A 15,548-nucleotide genomic window follows, 5' to 3' on the forward strand; every position below is an offset into this window, starting at 1 on the left:
TCAAAGCGTTATGTTTTTGTCTCTTGACGCTTTTTAGATAAATGTTGTCCTTTTTCTCTTCAAAAGCTTCGATAAATCCTTTTAATCTTCAAAAGAACGACATCAGCTAAGAAAAAGCATCAAAGGCATACAATTTGCCTAATTTGCCATACAAAATACAAGAAAAAAAAATGCAACTTTTTGGCTGAAGCTGCTGCCTTAGAGCATGGAAAATTTTTTCTCTCTCTGGAGAACTATCACGCCATCTCTTTTTCGAACGGAAGTGAAGCCGTATTTTAATACGGTTGGTTCTCATTGATGTTTGATACCACTAGTTTTATTAGTGATTTTTGTGCGATTTCTGAGTGAAAACTAGCAATTTTTTTAACTCTTTAAAATGGTGATGTGTTCGGCTTACGGTTGTAAAAGCGACAGCAACAGGAAATAAGTGCGAATTACATTTTACAGGTAAATAAATATTTCTGTTATGTGTGCGTAGATGAAAATTCAATAAATACTCCTATATTCTTAGATATTGCCTCTTAAATGGTTAATAATTTGAAAATTAACACTTCAATGTACCTTATTACATAATTGAAATTACATCGTTAAGTTATAAAATGAGAAAAATTTACATGTAAAATTAAAAGTAACATAACAAATCAGCATTTTACCAGTGGTGTAGGTACGAAACGGTACGAAATAAATGAAATTATAAAATATATTGTGGCAACTTCGAAAATGGAATTAATAGCGTATATTGTTATTACATATTATTGACTTTTTTTGTTGTTAAACATTTTATTGCTTGATCTTACTTTGTTTATATGTAAAAAAATTATTTAAGAGCACAGGCGCAAATATTTTACGGCTATCTCTACTTTTTCTTTTTTTACACGGCAAATTATATGTAGTAAAGTTTTCACTGGTATGGATACATACATATAGTATTTTTACTACGAAAGCGATATTACGTAGGTCAAAATTTTTGACGTAAGAGAACTGTCAAAACATGAGAATGTGACTTTTCATTATTGCCATGTTTATTATAAACATGCCATGGCAATAATGAAAAGTCACATTCTAATGTTTTGACAGTTCTCTTAAGTCAAAAATTTTGACCTACGTAACATCGCTTATGTAGTAAAAATACTATAAACATTACTTGACAATGACATTGTCACCATTAACTTGAGATGACTTTTGAATGTTTGGATAACTGTTACTTGTATCATCGCTTAAATTATTAATTCAATTAATTAATATGATAATTTTTCACTAACTATGTATTCAGTGATTATAATAATTTATATACTATGCCATAAAAGATAATACTTAATCGAGAAAAGAGGAAAAGTGATTTTTTTAATAATATATTGTTACTATGGAACGCTTAGATAAATTTTGAATATCTTTAACAACAAAATGCTTATATCACAATATATATCCTGGTGTAGTCTCTGCTTGGGATCTTCCATAAATAATAAACAATAAATAAATTTTTTATTAATTTCACGTCTTAAGGCCGCGTCCCACCATCAAATAATTTGATCAAACTGGTTTGAGCAAACTGAAAGTGACAGTTAGTGACGTCACATCCTGAGTGTTCATTGTGGATAATAATGAAAAATTTTAATTTTAAATAAAGTACAAACAAGTTAGACAACTCAATACAAAAAATTTGATCAAACTAGACTGATAGTGACAGCACAGATTTTTAGAATTTCAAAAAAACTGCAATTGTGACGTCACTTTGACGTACTTCCTCAAGTACGTCAAGTTTGCTCAAACTGTTTGATCAAATTATTTGATGGTGAGACGCGGCCTTTAAATTCTTTAGCCAATACACTATCAATATTATTTAATAAACAACTCAAGATAAAGAGCGATACACAATTATTGGATCAAAGCTAGCCGTGCAAAAAATTACGTATGTCTTGCTTTAATCTGAATTTTTATCAATTAATTTTGATTAACGTTATAAAACATAAAAAATCAGTCAAAGCCTTTAACACAGAACTTTAATCTAAAATAAAAAAAATTAACACAATTATAAGTAACAATAATAAATAAAATCAAACAGGATGCTGTATATGTCCACCACCAACATCTCTACATAACCTACCTTTTCTTGTTAAGTTGACGTGCACTGCAAAGTTGACGTAAACTGGAAAGTAGTATATCTGAATTAAGAACAGACATGCACTGTATATCTATCTCTGTCGTTGAGAGCCACCTATGGTGACAATAATTTTGGATCAAACGTTATTATTATTCCTAAAGCCGTGCCAAATATCTAAAATTGCCGCTGTCTTGTCAGCACATTCTGTTCGACTGAGTGCGTTGTACGACAAAGATAGCGAATATTCAATTTGGAAAATATTACCACTGACATGGTGTTCATTTTTCCAATAGGGCTTTTCATAGATTGTCATTTGTTTCGAGCTGCTGTCATGTGTCACATAATATTAATATATCTACGTCATACGTCTTTGGTTTGTATTATTGTTATATACCAATAAAGTAGTATGTCGTAGATATATTAATATTATGTAACACACGACAGAAGCTCGAAACAAATGACTGTGAATGAAAAGCCCTATAGGGCTTTTCATCGATTGGCATTTGTTTCGAGCTTCTGTCATGTGTCACATAATATTAATATATCTACGTCATACGTCTCTAGTTGGTATCATTGTTATATACCAATAACGTATGACGTAAATATATTAATATTATGTGACACATGACAGAAGCTCGAAACAAATGACTGTGAATGAAAAGCCCTATAGGGCTTTTCATCGATTGCCATTTGTTTTGAGCTTCTGTCATGTGTCACATAATATTAATATATCTACGTCATACGTCTCTAGTTTGTATCATTGTTATATACCAATAACGTATGACGTAAATATATTAATATTATGTGACACATGACAGAAGCTCGAAACAAATGACTGTGAATGAAAAGCCCTATACTGAAAAAAGTAATACTTTTGAAAAATTTAAACGCAGAATGAAAGACTAAATTATTACCGAGGGCTAAAAGTCCCTCAGAATAAATAAAAAGTTTCTTTTGAATGAGATCTTTGAAAATAAAAATCACACTAAATTGTCTCTTAGTTTTTCACCCCTGTAACTTTTTTCTCAGAATTCGAAAAAATAAATCCTATTTAAATATAGGATTGGAGCCGAAATTTTGCGACCTATGTGAAATAAAGATATCTATCATAAATCAATAATTCAAAAAGTTTGCTTTCGTCACATCCCCTAATTCCTAATCCTGTTTTATTTTGAGTGGGTATAAAAGTTCAACATACTAAAATACTGTTATTTGTTTCAATCTTTCTATGTAAGCCATGCATAATATTGTGTAATTAATAAAAATAGAAAATTGAACTAAACCTACGAGCAATATTATTTAATTATGTAGTTTTATATAGTTTCTTGTGGCCTACGCGATACGCCACTGGCACTCGTGTTTGGTTCTAACTTGGTTTTGGATTCAGTTTCGTTCTCGTTGCGGTCACTCCAGGGAGAGGGTAAAAAATTTTCCATACTCTAAGGCTGCTGCAAATATTCCGGACAATAACCTCAAAATAAATAGGAAGTAGACTTGTAATTATGGAGACCTGTAAGAGTGGAAACGCAATGCATCGTTTGTGGGCTAACTTTTCAACCTCTAATTCAACTTTCAGCAATCGCCGCTAGAGGCGCAAGTGTTCGAATAGGTGCTACAAATACATTAGCTCTTATGGACTTATTTAATATTTAACTCATTTTATTTTTGTTTTTAGCGTAATTAGACATTAATTTATTGGTGGATTGTAGCTGAATATGTTTTATGCCAAAAATAAATTATTTTAACCTTATAACATATCGACGTGTGGTAAAAAGTGTATTCTTTATATACCATTGTAGATGGAGATGTGACATCAAATTTAAATTTGTCATTACTTTAATATGTAGGACAGCTTATTTTGAAGCGGAAATATTTTGTCACATTATCTAACTGCCACATTTATATACCAATGGTATTTCAACGGCAAATTAATTTTTTAATATCTTTGTAACTGATATTAAAAAGTTTGTTAGTTGAAAAAATTGACTTAACTGTACGTAATTGTTTTTAAAAAGTTTAAAAAGTTATTTAAATAATTTGAAGTTTATTGATCAATTTTTTTTAATTAGGTATTCTTTTTATCAAAATTTAAACTGCTTTTTTTTAATACTTCATTTATCTATATTCTGAAAGCTTACCTATCAGATGTTTAAATTTAGTTAATAAAAATATGTCTATAAACTACGCAGACGATAGTCTGACTTTTATAAAATTAATGTTAATTTTTGTGAAATATTTTGTCTCAAAAAATGCATTGTTTCGACAGAAAAACTTTCAAGATCGTCCTACTATTATCACTATAATTTTCAGGTTAAAATAAAAACCAATAATAGGCACAAATTTTATTTACACCGAAGGAAATAACATACAAACGAATAGGTTTAATCCACGAACGTTATAAATAACATAAAGACAAATCTTTATAAAAAGTCTTTATTAACTTCGTTAAGTTCCCTTTTGAATTTTTTATCGGAACGATAACTCGATATAAATCCCGGTACGAAGCAAGTTCTTTTAGTGTAAGCTTTCTTGGCACTCATATTTAAATAATATTAACCACCAAAACCAATAATCTTATATTAACTACGAATAATTAATTATTTTCGAAATTTTCACATTCACTCCAATGCAAAAGTAGCATCTATTTCTACGCCACCGCCGCCCTAGCGAGAAACCAAGAAAACAGGCAAAATTGTGTACAAAAATTTCAAGGTCGTCCTATCTCGATTCCTCTCCTCTGTGTAGGTCTCCATACTTGTAATCTTAGACAAGGAAAAAAGAGAGGACGGGTAACACTCATTTAAAACACACGTTCCAAAAGTGAAGCCAGTTTTTGGTTTGTTTGTCACCAGAAACATGGCGGTCACGTCAAAAATAACAATGGGTTGCCAGTGGTGGGTGTTCGTTGAAGGTTAAAATTTCATAAAAAATAAAGTAAATCATCATCTAAAATTCGTAATAAAAACATATGTATGTATTGAAACATATGTACGTAATATGAGCATCTTAATAAAACATTTACCGTACACAAATTCTTCATTTTAAATACATTTCATGTTTTTATTTTAAATACTCAATGCATAACAATACCCCAAAGATACGTCGATGATCAAAATCTCTGGTGTCAGTTTGGCTTCACTTTTGGTCATAGGATTACTCGTCCTCTCTCTTTCCTTGTCTAAGCTTGTAATAGACGGCCGGAGTGTGACGTCACGGCTAACTGCGGCTATATTCAGTGTTATGATCACTTTCCAAACAAACATTGTGAACACGTTGAAAAGATAGGGATAGATATTTACCGAATCTCAAGACTTTTTAATTAGTATAAAGTTAAAATGTCGCTTCCTGTGCAATTTTTTATGTTTAATTATAGTGTTTATTTAATTTCACTATCTTAATTCGGTCTCCTAAACTTAAACCTTACTTCACCCATACATACATTTTATTGCTATTTATATAAAACATCATGCTTTATTATTTACACAACCTTATAAAATTGTTGTAGTAACTATAACAATACTTAAATATTGCAAAAAACGGAAATATTCTGTGCAAAAACTGAAAAAACAATAAAAAATACAAATTTGCCACACTAAACAACGTTTGTTTGGAAAAAAATCTGACATATACGTCAATAAAAATTGACACTTCTACGTCATCACTCCGGCCGTCTATAGGGCTTTTCGTCGACTGTCATTTGTTTCGAGCTTCTGTCATATGTTGTATAATCTGTGTACAATATTAATATACACGGATTATACAACATATGACAAAAGCTCGAAACAAATGACTGTGAATGAAAAGCCCTATTGTAGAGTATTGTAATTTTGTCTATCAACATGCCTGTCATCTTTGGCAGTGACTAATACCCCTAAACTCGGGATATTAAGAACGGACTCATAAAACTTATATGTGTTAATAAAAAATATTGATTGAATGATCCTTTTAGTTTAAGACGAAGATCTATCAAAAAAGAAGCTGTAGAGGACACAAAACCATAGATATAATAACTAGTAGATTAGGCAAGGTATGGCTCTGTGCATCGAGGTGTAACGCCAATATTAAGGATTGAGTGGTCTAACCATCTTTGTCTGTCACATGCGTGGGATCGCTCGGTTAAAAAAGATAGATAGACCACCGATCGACTGCTTTCGCGTTACGCTTTTTTGCTCAGTATGCCTTGTCTTCCCTTAATATGTCTATGCGCAAAACCCCTTGGCTAAGAATTTAAGGGTAATGAAAAGGTTGTAGATCTGTAACTGTTGTTGTGAACTGTATAAAGCCAAAACCGTTGACCACAACTGCTGTCCAATATGTATTGTTACAAATAACAAACACAAAGAAATATGAATGATTCTTGAGGTTTCACCTTTGAGTATATTGAGCACTTGAGCCACTGTAACTAACACTCTGCGATTGCCTTAGGCATTCCCAGTTGACCAAAAGGAAGTTATGTTCTATCGTTCTATGTTCCAACTTGTCTGTCAACTTTGGCAGTGACTAATGCCCCTAAACCCGGGACATTAACTACGGACCCATAAAACTACGGAATGTGTTAAAGAATATTGATTGAATGATTCTTTTAGTTGCACAGTTAGTGGCCTTGGAATACTCTAAGCAGATTTGTCCGCAAACTCACGAAATCTGCAATTTAAGACGAATCTCTATCGAAAAAGAAACCGTAGAGGACGCACAACCTCCTGGCCAAGAAATTAAGGGGAATGACAAGGTTATAGATGAAAGGAACTCTTACTGTTGATTGTACAAAGCCTAAACATAATTACTGCACAATATTTATTGCAACAAACAACAAGAACAAAGAAGAAATGTAAATGTTTCTTTAAAGTTTCCACTTCTGGGTACATTGAGGAGTTGATCCACTGTAACTAACACTCTGCGCTTGCCTTATGCATTCCTGAAGGAGCAAAAGGTCGAGGAGTATTGAAAGATGTCATAAAAATGACGCTTATTAACCTCAGAACATCATCAGTGAGCATCGCTCAACTTGAGAAAGTCTACACTCTCATATAAACGATTGCCTTTGACTAATAATATCAAATTTAATAACACTCGAGAGAAATATATAATCGTCAAAGTCATACGCTTTAAAATAAATCTCATCTCTTTGCGACTCTCTGAATAACCTAAAAACACTCTAAACAGGCTGAAAAAGGTAATAAGTAAAATGTATTGAGTACAAACATAGATAAAAACAAAATAGAACAATTCTATATGAACGCAAAAACATTTTTATAAAATATGTAACAATATAAGTAATTAAGATTAAGTTTAACAAAGATTTGTCAATTTAAGATATAGATAGACCGATTGTTTCATAATAGAACGAAAAAATAACAAAAAGATTGCAGTTATGTCAAATATTTATGTTTTTATTTAGCAGTTCGTCAAATATAGTCCACTAAGATTAAAATAAAACATATGAAGGTGGACCGATGACATACAGTCGGTGAAATTGTTTAAAATATGCTCAAAAGATGAAAAATTTGTTTAGAGGACTAAAAATCAGAAAATATTTTATCTCAAACGAAAATAACAAGTGTTTTTAATAATTTTGATCCGTCAAAATGGATTATCTATTTAAAATTTCTAAGAAGATAATTTTTTTTACAGATCCGCCATTTTGGATGTTTATCTGTCATAAGAGATCCACCATTTTGAATTTTACCCGACTATTGTTACGTCGATCGATAGAAGGGCTTGGATAAGTAATTACGGTCCTAATTTGATATTAAAAACCTAAAAGACTGGAATAAATTCAAAGGAATGCAAAAAATTGCTTCCTCGGACACTGTTCATACAAAATATTAAGTCTATATTTGACGAACTGCATCTTCTACTACACTTAGACCTATTATACATTTTGAAACCCTTCAAACACATTATTGGACCTGAAATTTTGAGCAAAATTGTTAAATTTTCGCTAGATTATCGCTAAAAATTAGTTTTCTAAGTACAATTTCTAGTTTTAGTCGCAGGCAGCACCAAGAGGATGAGCTGTTACACTGTAAAAAAGAAGCACAGCTATTCTAATCATTTTGGCATTTTTTTTCAATTTGATTTTGATTAGTATTTGTCAAAATACAGTCGTGAATCAAACGATATAATAATTTTTTGACACAACATATTAAATTGGTCGTTTCAGAACTATTACCTCCACAATTAACTAGTAGATCTCAACCTTGTTCGATTGTACGATACCTAATTTTTGATTAACCCTTGTATATACAGAAAAAACTTTTCAGTGCCGTTTATTTCTTTAAAAAAGGCAGTTGGCCTTAAAGGCAGTACTTTAAAAACATTTTCAAATATACATGGCCACCTATATCAACAGAGTGAAAAAAACTTATCTTTTTGTTAATTGAACACCCTATCGATGGTTAAACTGCAAAACCTCGTAAGTTGACTTTTGGTCAATTATGACTTTTATACGTTTTTGGTTTATTCTTTTATATATCTTGTAAACTACGGAAGCTTGTAAGTCAATATTTAAATTTAATGGTACTAGCGACATCTACAAAAAGCTCATAAGTAAAATTTTAAGTTGCAAAACCTCGTAAGTTTCATTTTTATGAGACAAAACCTCGTAAGTTTAACGATAGTTTAAGATTTTAAGTAAAAAAACCTCGTAAGTCACTTTAAAAAAACAATATTACTGAATTTTACTCAATGGTAATATAATCCTTACCTAAAAAGAACCCTACACACAAAAAATGAAAAAAATTGAAGGTTAAATAAAGAAGCTAAAATATTTTTTGTCTCTCCTGTAAAGTTACATAAAACTGACTTACGAGGTTTTGCAGTTTAACCATCGCTATATTATATTTTTACATTTGTGAATTCTCCTCGATGTTTGGCTCAAAGAATCACGAATAACTCACAAATCAAAACAATTAGGTATAGGGAATCCCTTAGGAAATAATCAAGTACAATAAAATAGCACTTTATTACAATACTAACATGCAGGGTGTTCCATTTAAGAAAAAATATTCCAAGTTTCGACCAACCCTGTATACCAAAATTAAATTTTTCGATACGTTAATTATTTCGGACTATATTAAAAATCATTTGAATACGAATAGATTTTTTGATGTCAAGTCTCTACAATTCTACAGGGTGTTAATATTGCTACGAAATTAATAAAAAACGTAATTATCTTTTAAGCTTCCCCGTATAACATTGCAAAGTATTATATCAAAAAAACCAGAACATCGAGGAGAATTAAAAGTTGTAACAATATACAGGATGTTCCATTAAAAAAAAAATAGTGTGTACTTTGTACGTACGTAAGAAGTTATATTTCTATTATTATGATTTCAACAAAATAAATAATATATTTTAAACAATTTAATTGTATTTTTATTTATATATTAAACTAATTTTAATACTTAAAATAATACTAAAAATTACAAATAACGTTAAATCGTCATTTTTTATTAACTGTAGCCTCCCTGCAATTACTTTTCCCTTGATGAATCATAGAAAATCTAAAAAACGTCAGATTTTCTACACAAATTTTAAATTTTTTTTTCATCATATTTTAATATTAATAATTATTATCCTATTCCAAACGAAGACAAATCCAAAGACACAAAAATGAAAATGAATATATTTACTAAAAACACTAATAAATTTTGTTCATACTTTGTTTTTATTTGTATTGAAACATACGTAACTTAAAAGACTTAGCCACTAACTTCATACTGTAGGTATGTGCGTACTTCATACTGTCGCCTTTATAAAAATTCACTCTCAACATTTTTAAAGAAGTATAACTTCAAAAAGATAAATTTGCTCCATCCTGTCAATATGAGTGACGCTGTATATTAGAAAATCTTTTTGCGGTCCTATCTAGGCCCCATCTTTTACCTTAAGGCTATGGGTACATAATTCGCAAATATTTTACGGCTATCCCTACCTTTTCTGTCTTTACATGGCAAATTACGTGTAGTAAAATTCACACTGGTATGGATATGTAAATATTACTAGAATGTCATTTTAGTTGACAATGTCATAACTAACTTAAAGAGATGGCTTTTGAATGTTCTTGGATAACTGTTATTTTTTGTATAATTGCAAATTATTAATTTAGTTAATAAATGTGATAATTTTTTCACTAACTATGTATTCAGTGATTGTAATAATTTATATGTACCTACAACAAAAACTAATATTCAATCGAGAAAAGAGGAAAAGTGTTAAAGTGATTTTTTAATAATATATTGTTACTATGGAACGCTTACAATTTTGAACATCTTTAACAACAAAATACTTGGATCACAGAATATATCTTGATGTATTCTCTGCTTCTATCTTCCATAAATAATACACAATAAATAACTTTTTATAAAGTTCACGTCTTAAATCAATTATTTATCAAATACCCTATATATCAATAATATTTAATCAACAACTCAAAATATTCCCGATTCATGTCAAATATTCAAAGTTGTCACTGATTGTCAGTGTCTGACTGACATTATCCTGACAATATTCTATTTGACTGAGTGCGTTGTATGACAAAGATAGATTTGGAAAATATTACCACGGACATTGTGTTCATTTTTTTCGAATCCTGAAAAAACCAATAACTATTTTTGAAAAATCTAAACGCAGAATGAAAGACTAAATTATTACCGAGGGCCGAAAGTCCTTTAGAATAAATAGAAAGTTTATTTTAAATTAGATATTTGAAATTAAAAATAACACTAAATTTTCTCTTAGTTTTTCACCCCTGTAACTTATTAAAATAAACATTATAGAAGTTCTCAGGGACTTTCGGCCCTCTCTAATAACGTAGTCTTTCATTCTGAGTTTAAATTTTTCAAAAATACTTATTAGTTTTCTCAGGATTCGAAAAAAATGAATCCCCATTTGAATAGCATTGCAGACGAAAATACGTACCCATCCTCTTAAGAATTGTTTTCTTATATTTTACGTCAAATGAGCAATTTGACTTCCTCGCAATAGCATCTGTAGATAAATTCTCCAGATGACTAGTGTGCAGTTACCATTTGGTATCTTTATTCCTAACAAATCAATACTAAATCCATATAGTACCCTTATATTTTTTAAGAAAAGGTTAAATCTTCATTAGTAAGTGTGGAAATATTTTAAGTTCGTGAAACCGGCCACGTATGTGATTTTTAATTCAATTAATTATCTAGAATTGAGAAATTTCAGTTGGCAATATAATTTGATATAAATTTACATATACACATTAATAGGGAGAATAATAAATAAGGCCTGTACATTGCGCTAACTTAAGCAAGATTCATCAGTAACCAATAAAAAATATTTGTTGATCAACTTTAACTACTTAAATATCAAGGAGAGATCATCTTTATTCCTTAAATGTTTCACCACAAACTAAGTTGGCAGGCAATAGCGATCCAATATACATGTAATTACCTATTTTGGGTAGGCACAAATGCAATACCTGGTAGTTATTTTGATAGACTTCAAGTCGGCTAATTTAATGCTTTTAAGTATGTAAACAACAATTTAAACTCATCAACTGTTTGGTTTTGCGGTTATTAGCGCAAGTACTCCCAAGTTCACTGAAGATGGACTGACAAGTCCGAAAACGTTCATTCTGAACAACTATTGCAATCCATTTCGATTTTTATTTTTGAGGTTAAGTATGGTTCGTTCAGTATAGATACCGTTGCACATTATCCGCGTCATAGCAAGTGACGTCACAAGATATACCAACACAAAATATTTAAGTTGTACGTCTGTTTCTTTTTAAAATGGTTTAGCCAAGTACACTGGAATTACAGCCACTAGACATATTTTGTTATAATATACGCGTAGAAATAATAATTGAAGATTTCTATCAATGTAAACTTAAAAAGAAATACACCATAACTTGTTTCATTTAATTTGTACAAGTGGATTATAAAGCGTTTTTATGAAGCACACTCGTCCGGATCACAATTTAACTGTGTTTGAACGAAGGTGACATTTTGGCATAAATTGGTAATACTTATTCGACTGTTGGGGTGTTGACACTTCAGATTTGTTTTTACTATGTACTGTAAGTATTTTCATTATATTTATTGTATTTATTATTTACTTTAACGTAAAATTATTACTTAATTCTTGTTTTCTATTTCGAATTTTTTTTACATTGAATATTAATTTGTTTTGTTGTATAATCCATTTCTGCAATAATTAGGTGATATATTTGATTTAAAATGAATTTGGGATTTTTTTAGTAATTTGGCAACAATGTTAACTGAGATCTCTGACGTACATAATGACGTCCAACGGTATTTAAACTGTAACAACCATAAGTAGATTTAATTTCTGATTTTACCACTATTCCCTGTAAACTTTTAATCTTACCCTTTTATAAGTATTTTAGCATTTACGATAAGGAACAAAAATGATCTAACCTATCAAATATTCCAATTGTACAATTATTAGTGCCTTATTAAATAAACTATCTAGTAACCAACAACAAGGGCTAACACCGATACAAATCATGTTCGAGAACTATAATCACAAACTTGTATCTAGTTATTAGTAATGAAACGAAGCATTTTCGATGATGAAGATACGATATGAGGGGAGTGTCCCAAAAATCTCAATAATAAAACAAAAATAGGTGAGTTAAAATATTTTGAAAGGCTAATGTCACGCTATTATAGCTTGTTTTCTTTCTCACTCGACTATTACTACAAGTTTCATGATTCTAGGGACTTCTTCTTGTGGTGCTGTGTCCTTTAGTGGAGGTTAGCGATTATAATGGCAAATCTGTCTCTGACCAATGCGACTCTAAACAAAGATGTTGAATCAACGCCGGTCCAGTATCTGCAATCTGGCGCCTACCGAGATCCCGTTTCCTTCAATCTTCACCTGGATGATCAGTTGCTCGAAGCGATATTTTCGTTTATTATATGTTCTAGGTAGCTAACTTTCCTAACTTTAACGATCTTTAGCAGCTCTCGTATCTGTATCTACAGTCCCTGGCCATATTATTATGACCACCTATGAATTTTTATAAAAAAAGAATGTGTGTGTACTTTGTACGCACGTAAGAAGATAGTCTTCTATTATATAATAGGTAATTTAAACGAAGTAAATATACTCAAAAGATTATTTGTATTTTATTTAAAAATCAAACTAACTTTCTTATCTACCACTTTCAAAAAGTTTTTATTAAAACAACCAAAAATAAAAAAAAATATGAATCGCCCAGGAATTGAACCCGCGTCATTCCAATCTCAGTGCTAACGCATTACCCACTACTCCAGCGAGGCCCTAGGAATTGACATGTAAGTTTCGGATATAATTACACAACACGGCGACATATAGTGTAAAAATGTTATGCTTACATAATATTTTATTATTTTACTACAGAGAAACACAAATCCAAAAACACAAGAATAATTATAATAAATAATACATTTCCTAAAAACACTAATATATTCTTTTAATGAATTATTTGCACGGTTACAGATACATACATACCTATTTTGAAAGATTAGCAATGAACTACATACTGTCAGAACTACATACTGTCAGTGTGCGCAGGCGCGCAGATCTATGTACAATTTTACCCTCAATCGATTCGCCGCTAAAGAAGAATATCTTCAAAAATCAACTATTCCATTAAGTGCATGTTGTTTAAAAATCATTTTTAAATTTAATTTTGTTATGTAATGTTAATGTTATACATTAACTACAATATATTTAATAATAAACAGCAATAAAATATTTGAAAATACATAGTACATACTTATATATTTTTTAATATTTTGTTGAATTACTGACCTTAATCCCATAGAAAATATTTGGGAGCTTTAAAAACGAGAAATTTCCAGTAAAAAGGTCACCAAAAACTTGTTTTGATTGAAGAACTAATATACAGGGTGTAACAAAAATACAGGTCATAAATTTAATCACATATTCTGGAACCAAAAATAGTTCGATTGAACCTAACTTACCTTAGTAAAAATGTGCATATAAAAAAAGTTACAGCCCTTTGAAGTTACAAAATTAAAATCGATTTTTTCCAATATATCGAAAACTATTAGAGATCTTTTATTGAAAATAGACACGTGGCATTCTTATGGTAGTAGTATCTTAATTTTTATCGAGATATTTTGAATATTTGTCAAATCCACCACATATTTGTATATGGCTAAGTACGATTATGGAGACTTTGTAATAATATGAAAATTTATTTATGATTAATTACATTTTTAGGTATATTTTGAACCATATTAAAGAAGAAGTAATATCTCGATAAAAAGTGCCTTCTCGATAAAATACAAAGAGGCAAAAAAGTTTTAAAAACACTGTGTTTAACTAATGGTACCGCAGTAAAAGTTTAATTGGAACATACACAAACATTTGGGGGGTTTAAAGGAACGAAATCCCAATAAAATTTTTATGTAAACATATCAAAAAAGAAGCCGTAACTCGATAAAAACTGCCTTATCGAAAAAATACTAAGAGTCAAAAAAGTTTTAGAAATATTGAATTTAACTAATGGTATCACAATAATAATTTAGTTGGAACGTACACAAAAGTTTGGGGGGGTTTAAGGGAACAAAACCCCCATAAAATTTTTATGGGTTGCACAAACTTCACTATAATTCTTCCTTAAGATGTTCTCGCCATAAGAATGCCACATGTCCATTTTCAATAAAAAATCTCTAATAGTTTTCGATATATTCGAAAAAATCGATTTTCATTTTGTAACTTCAAAGGGCTGTAACTTTTTTTATGTGCATATTTGTACTGAGGTAAATTAGGTTCATTCGAACTATTTTTGGTCTCAGAATATGTGATTTAATTTATGACCTGTATTTTCGTTACACCCTGTATTATTAGAACCACAATAACAAATTGAAGCAAAGTGAATTTAACTGCATTCAAAGTATGCCAAGAGGGGTACTAGTAGTAATCAAAGTTAAAGGGGGTTCAACAAAATATTAAAAAAACATAAATATGTGATATTTTCAAATGTTTTATTGCTGTTTATTATTAAATATGTAGTATATAGCAATAAAACATTTAAAAATATCCCATACTTGGCATACTTTGAATGTAGATAAATTCACTTTGCTTCAATTTGTCATTGTCGTTAAAATGATATAGGGATTAGTTCTTCAATCAAAACAATTTTGTGTTTGACCTTTTCGCTGGAAATTTCTTGTTTTAAAAGCTCCCAAATATTTTCTACGTGATTAAGGTCAGGAATTTAACAATATATTAAAAAATATATAAATCTGTAATATTTTCAAATATTTTGTTGCTGTTTATTATTAAATATGCTATTCGTGGTGTGCAAGTACTTGGAAGGGATACGCGAAACGATCGTGCGCGAATAGCGGAGAAAAATTGCAACTTTCTTAAATAATTCATATTGTCAAATTGACGTACATTTCATACCTATTGTCATTTAAGAAGAAAA

At 30.2% G+C, this 15,548-nt stretch overlaps 1 protein-coding gene across 2 annotated transcripts in view; it reads right to left on the reverse strand.

Annotated features, from left to right (window-relative positions):
- Positions 1 to 15,548, reverse strand: part of LOC114327074 (rho-associated protein kinase 1) — a 194,885-nt gene that overhangs the window by 65,798 nt on the left and 113,539 nt on the right. The window contains exon 17 of one of the 2 annotated variants that reach the window (XM_050654230.1): positions 7,271 to 8,124. The exons of the other annotated variant lie outside the window; for it this stretch is intronic. Coding sequence (XP_050510187.1) covers positions 8,088 to 8,124 — 37 coding nt within the window. The 3' untranslated portion in view covers positions 7,271 to 8,087. Of the gene's footprint in view, positions 1 to 7,270; positions 8,125 to 15,548 lie in introns of those variants that run through there. 2 annotated transcript variants of the gene reach the window in all.

This window comes from Diabrotica virgifera, chromosome 6 (genome assembly GCF_917563875.1).
Source record: "Diabrotica virgifera virgifera chromosome 6, PGI_DIABVI_V3a".
Lineage (NCBI taxonomy): Eukaryota > Metazoa > Arthropoda > Insecta > Coleoptera > Chrysomelidae > Diabrotica > Diabrotica virgifera.